Here is a 10000-nt window from a genome sequence, read left to right on the forward strand (position 1 = left end):
ACAACCTTGTACTTGGCCTGGGTTTAACACTTTAACGGAGCCCCTTCCTGCTGCCCTCACCACCACCCACCCACACCCCCGCGGCCTCACCAATGGCCCGTGGGTGGCTGGAACCTCAGCCTTCGACAATCAAAGCCTCACCTCATCAGTCACAAATCCCCCGTCGAAGACCTTCGCCACCAGCTCCTTATTGTTCCGTTCCAAAAGAAACACAGAACAGCTAAAACCAGAAATGGGAAGGAAGAGAGAGAGAACACATTTATAATCTAGTGTAGACTCAAATGTACAAAGCAAAAGGAGATTCCCTCTTTAACAGGAGTCCTCTTTTACAGGGTCCTTGACGGAGAGACCCCTCCGTCTTTAACAGGGGTCCCTGATGGAGAGATTCCCTCTTTAACAGGGGTCCCTGACAGAGAGACTCCCCCTTTAACAGGGGTCCCTGACAGAGAGACTCCCCCTTTAACAGGGGTCCCTGACAGAGAGATTCCCCCTTTAACAGGGTCCCTGACGGGAGAGACCCCCGTCTTTAACAGGGGTCCCTGACGGAGACACTCATAGAACATAGAACATAGAACATTACAGCGCAGAACAGGCCCTTCGGCCACGATGTTGCGCCGACCAGTTACAAAAACAATGACCCACTAGCCTATACCAATCCCTTTTCGTCCATAAACCTATCCAGAGATCTCTTAAAGCCCCCAAACTAGACGCATTTACAACTGCAGCAGGCAGGGCATTCCAATCCCTCACCACCCCGCTGGGTAAAGAACCTACCCCTGACATCTGTCCTGTAGCTACCCCCCTTAATTTAAAGCCATGCCCCCTCGTGCTAGCTTTCTCCATCCGAGGAAAAAGGCTATCACTATCCACCCTATCTAAACCTCTAATCATCTTATATGTTTCAATAAGATCCCCTCTTAGCCGCCTTCTTTCCAACGAAAACAACCCTAAATCCCTCAGTCTCTCCTCATAGGACCTCCCCACCATACCAGGCAACATCCTAGTAAACCTCCTCTGCACCCTCTCCAACGCCTCCACATCCTTCTTGTAATGCGGGGACCAGAACTGCACACAGTACTCCAAGTGCGGCCGCACTAGAGTAGTGTACAGTTGCAACATTACACTGCGACTCCTAAATTCAATCCCCCTACCAATAAACGCCAAGACACCGTACGCCTTCTTAACAACCTTATCTACTTGATTCCCAACTTTCAGGGATCTATGTACACACACACCTAGATCCCTCTGTTCATCCACACTATTCAAAGTCCTCCCGTTAGCCCTATACTCGACACATCTGTTGTTCCTACCAAAGTGAATTACCTCACACTTCTCCGCATTAAATTCCATCCGCCACCTCTCGGCCCAGCTCTGCAACCTATCTAAGTCTCCCTGCAGACTATGACACCCTTCCTCACAATCTACCACACCTCCAACTTTGGTGTCATCAGCAAATTTACTAATCCACCCAACTATACCCTCATCCAGATCATTAATAAAAATTACAAACAACAGTGGCCCCAAAACAGATCCCTGAGGCACACCACTCGTAACTGTACTCCATGATGAATATTTACCATCCACCACCACCCTCTGTCTCCTATCTGATAGCCAATTCCTGATCCAACTTCCTAGATTACCCACAATCCCATACATCTGCATTTTCTGCAGAAGCCTACCATGGTTAACCTTATCGAACGCCTTACTAAAATCCATGTATACCACGTCAACTGCCTTGCCCCCATCCACCTCTTTGGTCACCTTCTCAAAAAACTCAATAAGGTTAGTAAGGCACGACCTACCCGCTACAAAACCATGCTGACTATTTCTAATCAATTCATTACACTCCAAATAACTATAAATCCTATCCCTAATAATTTTTTTCTAAAACCTTGCCCACAACAGAAGTAAGACTCACCGGTCTATAATTCCCGGCAAAGTCTCTGTTCCCCTTCTTAAACAATGGGACAACATTCGCTATCCTCCAAATCCTCCGGGACTACACCAGAGACCAATGACGACCTGAAGATCTGAGCCAGAGGCTCTGCAATCACCTCTCTAGCCTCCCAGAGAATCCTAGGGTAGATCCCATCCGGACCAGGGGACTTATCTATTTTCAGCCCTCAAGAATTTCCAGCACATCCCCTTTATCAACCGTAATACTGTCTATTTTACACCCCTGCAACCCAATGTCCTCCTCAGCTATATTCATGTCCCCCTGCGTGAACACCGAAGAGAATATTGGTTCAATACTTCTCCAATCTCCTCCGGTTCCACACACAACTTCCCCCTGCTGTCTGTAACTGGCCCTAATCTTGCCCTGACCAACCTTCTGTTCTTGACATACTATAGAACGCCTTAGGATTCTCCTTAATCCTATCAGCCAAATTCTTCTCATGTCCTCTTTTAGCCCTTCTCAACTCACTCTTCAACTCCCTCCTAGCCAATCTAAAGCTTTCTAGTGCACTATCTGAGCCCTCCAATCTCATCCGAACATAAGCCTCCTTTTTCTTTTTAACCATCGACTCAACTCTTTTAGTGCACCAACTCCTCCTTTAACAGGGTCCTGATTTAGAGACTCTCTCTTTAACAGGGGTCCCTGATATAGAGACTCCCCTTTAACAGGGGTCCCTGATATAGAGACTCCCTCTTTAACAGGGGTCCCTGATATAGAGACTCCCTCTTTAACAGGGGTCCCTGATATAGAGACTCCCTCTTTAACAGGGGTCCCTGATATCGAGACTCCCTCTTTAACAGGGGTCTCTGATGTAGAGACTCCCTCTTTAACAGGGGTCTCTGATGTAGAGACTCCCTCTTTAACAGGGGTCCCTGATGTAGAGACTCCCTCTTTAACAGGGGTCCCTGATGTAGAGACTCCCTCTTTAACAGGGGTCCCTGATATAGAGACTCCCTCTTTAACAGGGGTCCCTGATGTAGAGACTCCCTCTTTAACAGGGGTCCCTGATGTAGAGACTCCCTCTTTAACAGGGGTCCCTGATGTAGAGACTCCCTCTTTAATAGGGGTCCCTGATGGCGAGTCTTCGACGATAACAACTTGCACTTACCCTTCATGTAATAAGAAATCACAAGGTGCTGCATAGCAACATGATCAAACAAAATAATTTGTCACTGACTCACAGAAGGAGACATTAAGAGTGGTGATCGAAAGCTTAGCCAAAGATTTAGGTCATTAAGGAGAATCTCCAGAGAGGCCAATGACTTTTAAAAAGAAATTTGAACTTGCAGCCGAAGGAATGATATAGCAAGAGTTCACATTTTAAGACGTCTCCTGTAACAAATGGCTAAAACACTAGAAACTAAACAGTAACTTTGTCGGGCAACTCATGTTTTAAATGGACAAAATGGAACACCAACCCCTTCCTCTCAACACTGCCCATTTCTTATTCTTAGCCCGACTAAATAAACACATTTCGGGTAAGTGCAGACGGTACACATACAGATACACTTTACATTACCTGTTATAGACATTGGCCACCTGGCAGAATATTACAGATCTGGTGAAGTAAACGCCAATATAAATGGCATTCAAGGTCTATAAAATCTTGGCCTGTCTGTTTTCCAAGAATCAATCCAATGTGGTTTCTTTTAGATTATTCCTATTATTTTCTTCTCTCAGTCTGGTAACTTGTAACTTTAGAAGTGCCTTTCACAGTGAGGTTTTCCTCACCTGGAGGTTTTCTCTCTAGTCCAAGCTAGGCAACTCTTCCAGCCTTGTTTTATTTCCCCATTAATGCATCTTTTTTAGATGCAAGTGCCAGCATCTCTCCTCATCCATGCACACTGAAACATGGAGACTTTTACTGAACTCCAACTGCTCCCTCTTTTCCAGATCCAGGCACACTCCAAACACTATCTGTGACATTTCCTGAATATTCCAGAAAACCTGTGGCCTGATCTTCCCAATAGCTTCCTCTGCTTCCTTCCTCATGGCAACGTGAATCACATGGGACTTGTATCCAAGTCAAGATGGTCATTAAGTACCCTCGAGAGCCCAATTCTTTTTCATTTTGGAATTAAATGGATATTTTAAAGCACAACGGTTTTCTTCTTGAAATCAGACAACATTTTGGCCTCAACTACTTTCTGTGGCAGTGAATTCCACACATTCACCACCCTCTGGGTGAAGAAATCTCTCCTCACCTCAATTCTAAAAGGTTTACCTCTTCTCCTCAAACTATGACCCCTCGTTCTAGACTCCCCCATTGGGACATTCTTTCTGAATCTACCCTGTCTAACCCTGTTAGGATTTTATTAGTTTCTATGATATCCCCTCTCACTCTTCTAAATTCCAGTGAATATAATACCAACTGATTTAGAATTGATAATGTATGACAGACCTGCCATCCCAGGAATCAGCTTGGTAAACCTTCGCTGTGCTCCCTCTATAACAAGAACATCCTTCCTCAGATAAGGAGACCAAAAATGCACACAATACTCCAGGTGTGGCCTCACCAACGCCCTGTACAATTGCAGCAGATCATCCCTATCCTTATACTCAAATGCTCAAAATAGCATGGTGGGATAAGTCCACTAGGATATACCGAGCAGCTCTGCCAATGATCCTGGGAAGATCCTGAGGCACAGAAATTGACAAAGAGCGGACAAGGCCTCAGTTTAATGTCTCACATGAGGAGTGGCACTTCCTCGCTACTCTCCCTTGGCCTCCAGTACGGCCTCAAGTTTTGCCTGGAACTGACAAACCCTGTGCTCCAGAGAGGAGAGGGTGCTCCCCACAACGTCACACTGACACCCCAGCATTGCAATAGTGAGCACACCCCATTTCCTCGCTTGTTGGACTCACCTCTCTGCGTTGGTGAGGTTACGTGCTTCTTGGATGATTTCTTGCAACAGGACTGAAACATTATCTGCAAGAACAGACAGCGATGAGGAAACACTAACAAACTTGTCAAAAGGAAACACTTCCCACTTCATTGTCTCACATTCCGAAGCTCCGGAACGGTTACACAGACACCTGGGCCGGGATTCTCCGGTCTCGCTCGTCCCGTCACTGCTGCCAGCGAGAACGGAGAATTTGGCGCTCAGACAAAATTCCCTTCGCCGCAGCGGAGACCGGAGAATCCCAGCCACGGGCGAGATTGGAGAATCCCAGCCACGGGCGAGATTGGAGAATCCCAACACGGGCGAGGATGGAGAATCCCAACACGGGCGAGGATGGAGAATCCCAACACGGGTGAGGATGGAGAATCCCAGCCACGGGATGGGTCAGAGAATCCCAGATGCAGGCGAGATTGGAGAATCCCAGCTGCAGGCGAGATTGGAGAATCCCAGCTGCAGGCGAGATTGGAGAATCCCAGCTGCAGGCGAGATTGGAGAATCCCAGCTGCAGGCGAGATTGGAGAATCCCAGCTGCAGGCGAGATTGGAGAATCCCAGCTGCAGGCGAGATTGGAGAATCCCAGCTGCAGGCGAGATTGGAGAATCCCAACACGGGCGAGGATGGAAAATCCCAGCCGCAGACAAGATGGAAAATCCTAGCCATGGGCGAGGTCAGAGAATCCCAGCCGCGGGAGAGATCAGAGAATCCCAGCCACAGGGTGAAGTCGGAGAATCCCAGCCGTGGGTGAGATCGGAGAATCCCAGCCACAGGGTGAAGTCGGAGAATCCCAGCCGCAGGGCGAGGTCGGAGAATCCCAGCCTTGATGTTATCCAATGATCCACCCAAACGGTTGTTGTAAGCGTGTAACATCATATCACATCGTGACAACACTGATAGATAACAGGATCCGATTTGAAATCGGGATTTCCCATCTTGGGTTCAGGGAGGGGACTCGATTCCTCCTTCCAGCTGCCAACCCAGAGGGGCACAAAGGCCTTGGCACAGTCAACAGATTGATGATCCCCTTTGCCCATGGTGTCTCTGCCGATCAGACCAAGTGGACCTTCCTGCCCCTGTCCTGTAGCCTCTGAAGGTCAGTCCTCAGGGGCAGATTTTGGATGTGATGATGGTTCCAGCCTCTATCCCCAAATCCCCCTTCCCAGCAGCGAATTCCAGATATAAATCAATCAACTGCCCGCTCACCATTCAACAAATCTCTGGCACTGGTTCATAAGAATGATAGAATCCCTTCAGTGTAGCTGGAGGCCATTCAGCCCATCAAGTCTGCACCGACCAGAATCCCACCCAGGCCCTATCCCCATAACCCCACATATTTACCCAGCTAATCCCCGTGACACCAGGATCAATTTAGCATGGCCAATCCACCTAACCCACACCTCTTTGGACAAGTGATCTCTTTGCTAATGGGAATGGATACTTTCGTATTTATCTATTTCCTTATTCTTTTCATGGGAGGTGGGTGTCACTGGCTGGGCCAGCATTTAATGCCCCATTCCCTAATTGTCCCTTGAGCTGAGTGTCTCACACGGCTATTTCAGAGGGCAGTGAAGAGTCACCTACGTTGCTGTGGCTCCAGAGTCACGTGTAGCCATGACGTGGAGATGCCGGCGTTGGACTGGGGTAAACTCGGTAAGAAGTCGCACAGCACCAGGTTAAAGCCCAACAGGTTTACCCGATGAAGGGGCAGCGCTCTGCAAGCTCGTGTTACCAGATAAACCTGTTGGACTTTAACCTGGTGTTGTGAGACTTCTTACTGTGTCACATGTCGGCCAGACCGGGTAAGGACGGCAGATTTCCCTCCCGAAAGGACATCAGTGAATGGGTTTTTACAACAATCAATGGTAGTTTGATGCTCACCGTTACTGAGTTTAGCTTCCAATTCCAGATTTTATTCATTGAATTTCAATTCCACCAGCCACCGGGCTGGGATTTGAACCCATATTGCTCCTCTCCACCCCCCCCACCCCAAACGCCTCCCCACCCCAGCTCCCCCCCACCACACCCTACCTGCCTCAGTCCCAAGCTGAGCCTCTGGACTACAGGTCCTGAGATATCACCACTGTTGCCACCCACCCCACCACCACTGGTGAGGCCCCTCGCTACGTCATACACCTCAATTAAATCTCCCCTCGGCCTCCTGGGCTCTGAAGAGACTGGAAGGTTCCTTCGTGAGTGAAGATGTGAGCCCGCGCCAAGGTGTCTCTGAGGAGGCAGGCTCTGAGAAATCTACACTCTCAAAGGCAGACAGCCGGAAGCGGCTGGAGAACATGGATAGCTTTCAATAACAATCAGATGGAAATGATGTTACTGTTTATCAGAGCGGGGAGGTATTAGCATAACATGAGCAATAAATAAAATTCCATCTGCCTCTTGACAGCTACAGCGCAGGGTAACAGGAATAATACAAATTAGACAATATGAAGCTGACAAACACAATGCATTATATAATAGCTGACAGAGCTCCCGGCATCTCCCAGAGAGAGGCCTCCTCACAACAGGCCTGTGTCAGTAATAGGGTACTGGAAAAGGGGGGTCACATATTAAATAACACTCGACACCCACCACCCACGCACAGTGGCAGCAGTGTGTACCATCTATAAGACGGGCGGCACGGTGGCGCAGTGGGTTAGCACTGCTGCTTCACAGCTCCAGGGACCTGGGTTCGATTCCCGGCTCGGGTCACTGTCTGTGTGGAGTTTGCACATTCTCCCCGTGTCTGCGTGGGTTTCCTCCAGGTGCTCCAGTTTCCTCCCACAGTCCAAAGATGTGCAGGTTAGGTTGATTGGCTGTGCTAAAAAAAACTTGTCCCTTAGTGTCCTGAGATGCGTAGGTTAGAGGGATTAGTGGGTATAATATGTAGGGATCTGGGGGTAGGGCCTGGGTGGGATTGTGGTTGGTGCAGACTCGATGGGCCGAAGGGTCTCTTTCTGCACTGTAGGATTCTATGATTCTAAAGATGCACTGCAGCAACTCACCAAGGCTCCTTAGACAACATCTTCCAAATCCATTGCCTCTACCATCCAGAAGGACAAGAAGTCTCACAATACCAGGGTTAAAAGTCCAACAGGTTTATTTGGTACCACGAGCTTTCAGAGCGGTGCCCCTTCATCACCTGATGAAGGACCAAAGCTCCGAAAGCTCGTGATACCAGATAAATCTGTTGGACTTTAACCTGGTGCCATGAGACTTCTTAAGAACATAAGAAATAGGAGCAGGAGTCGGCCATCTAGCCCTTCGAGCCTGCCCCGCCATTCAATAAGATCATGGCTGATCTGAAGTGGATCAGTTCCACATTCCCGCTTTCTCCCCATAACCCTTAATTCCCCTGTCTATCAGAAACCTATCTACCCGTGACTTAAATATATTCAGCGAGGCAGCCTCCACCACTTCAACGGGCAGAGAATTCCAGAGATTCACCACCCTTTGAGTGAAGAAGTTCCTCCTCAACTCCGTTCTAAACTGCCCCCCAAAGTTTAGATCAGAATTGAGGATGTCTATCCTTGTCCTGCTGCAATGTTCCAGTGAAGCTCAACGCAAACTGGAGGAACAACATCTCGTCTTCCAGCTCCGTATATTGCAGCCTTCCAATCTCAATAACTTCAGATGATGAGCTCCATCCCACCTCCACCCCTTTGTTTTCATTTTATTTAATTTTTAAATGTTCTCTCCCTTTCGTTTCTTTATTGTCTTTCTTCCCTTTTCTCCCCCTTTACTTCCCCTTTCCCCTCTTTTCTCAATTTTACCCCTCTCCTCCCCATCTCCCCCCACACCTTCCTCTGTCACAGCTTACCCTCTAATTTTAGCTTCTCTGCCGTTCACACCCTTTATTCTCTCTGTGGGCTGCCATTAGCAGCCTTTCCCCTGGTTTGTGCGGCTACGACTCACCTTTCATTCCCTCCCCCTGCAGTATAAATATCTCCCACTCTTATGGACAAAGAAGAACAAAGAAAATTACAGCACAGGGACAGGCCCTTCGGCCCTCCAAGCCTGCACCGACCATGCTGCCTGACTTAACTAAAGCCCCCTACCCTTCTGGGGACCATATCCCTCTATTCCCATCCCATTTGTGTATTTGTCCAGACGCCCCCTAAAACTCACACCGTATCTGCTTCCACTACCTCCCCTGGCAGTGAGTTCCAGGCACCCACCACAATCTGTGTAAAAAAACTTGCCTTGTACATCTCCGTTAAACCTTGCCCCTCACACCTTAAACCTGTGCCCCCTAGCGATTGACTCGTCCACTCTGGGAAAATGCTTCTGACTATCCACTCTGTCCATGCCCCTCATCATCTTGTAGACTTCTATTAGATCGCCCCTCATTCCTGAGAGAACAAACCAAGTTTCTCCAACCTCTCCTCATAGATAATGCCCCCCATACCAGGGGCAACATCCTGGAAATTCTTTTCTGTAACCTCTCCAAAGCCTCCACATCCTTCTGGGAGTGTGGCGACCAGAATTGAACACTACATTCCAAGTTTGGCCTAGCCTTGACAAAGTGTCACCTGGACTCGAAAGGTCAGCTCTTTTCCCTCCTTACAGATGCTGCCAGACCCGCTGAGATTTTCCAGCATTTGGGAACAGAAATTGGTTATCGTTTTTTTAAAAAATTATGGGATTATTTTGAACTCGATGTTAGAAGAAATAGAAAATTGGCAGAGACGGGGAGACATGGCTATTCTTGACGTAGAGGTATCAATCAACCAATCAGATCATGAAGAGCGTCATTCTATCCTTATTGGCTGGGAGACACCATGGGTGGGTCAGGTGATCAATGGCGGAAGAGTGGGGGGGGGGAGGTGGGGCAGTCGGAGGCTGGACTTGGGGGGGTCATGTGACAAAGCCTCCCGGAATACATGCATCCTGAGTTGGCAAGTTGCTGGAAGAGGGAGATTGGTTGAGTGCTTCTCGAGGTGGAAGGTCCAACGCAAGTCTCGTGGGATTCAGAACAGAATTCCACACGGAGACCTCTCCTTCTCCCCACCTCCCTCCCCCCACCACCTCGGACTACCTCTGACATCCCGGATCTAACTGACTGTTTCCTCCTCGTTGACCCACACAGAATTCCCCGGAACATTCCATCTCTGATCAAGGTTGCTGTGGGTTTGCTCTTTTCACATCTCCT

The 10000-nt window shown here is 48.5% G+C and overlaps 1 protein-coding gene across 1 annotated transcript in view; it reads right to left on the minus strand.

The window, feature by feature from the left end:
* Nucleotides 1-141: 141 nt before the first annotated feature.
* Nucleotides 142-10000, minus strand: part of LOC145339221 (cGMP-dependent 3',5'-cyclic phosphodiesterase-like) — a gene marked incomplete at both ends in the record, with an annotated part of 143738 nt that continues 133879 nt past the window's right edge. Inside the window, 2 exons of the mRNA XM_080183617.1 lie at nt 142-220; nt 4823-4886. Coding sequence (XP_080039743.1) covers nt 142-220; nt 4823-4886 — 143 coding nt within the window. The remainder of the gene's footprint in view (nt 221-4822; nt 4887-10000) is intronic.

Source organism: Carcharhinus amblyrhynchos, unplaced genomic scaffold, assembly GCF_965287045.1.
Source record: "Carcharhinus amblyrhynchos unplaced genomic scaffold, sCarAmb.v2.hapA chromosome_349, whole genome shotgun sequence".
In the NCBI taxonomy this organism is placed as follows: Eukaryota; Metazoa; Chordata; class Chondrichthyes; order Carcharhiniformes; family Carcharhinidae; genus Carcharhinus; species Carcharhinus amblyrhynchos.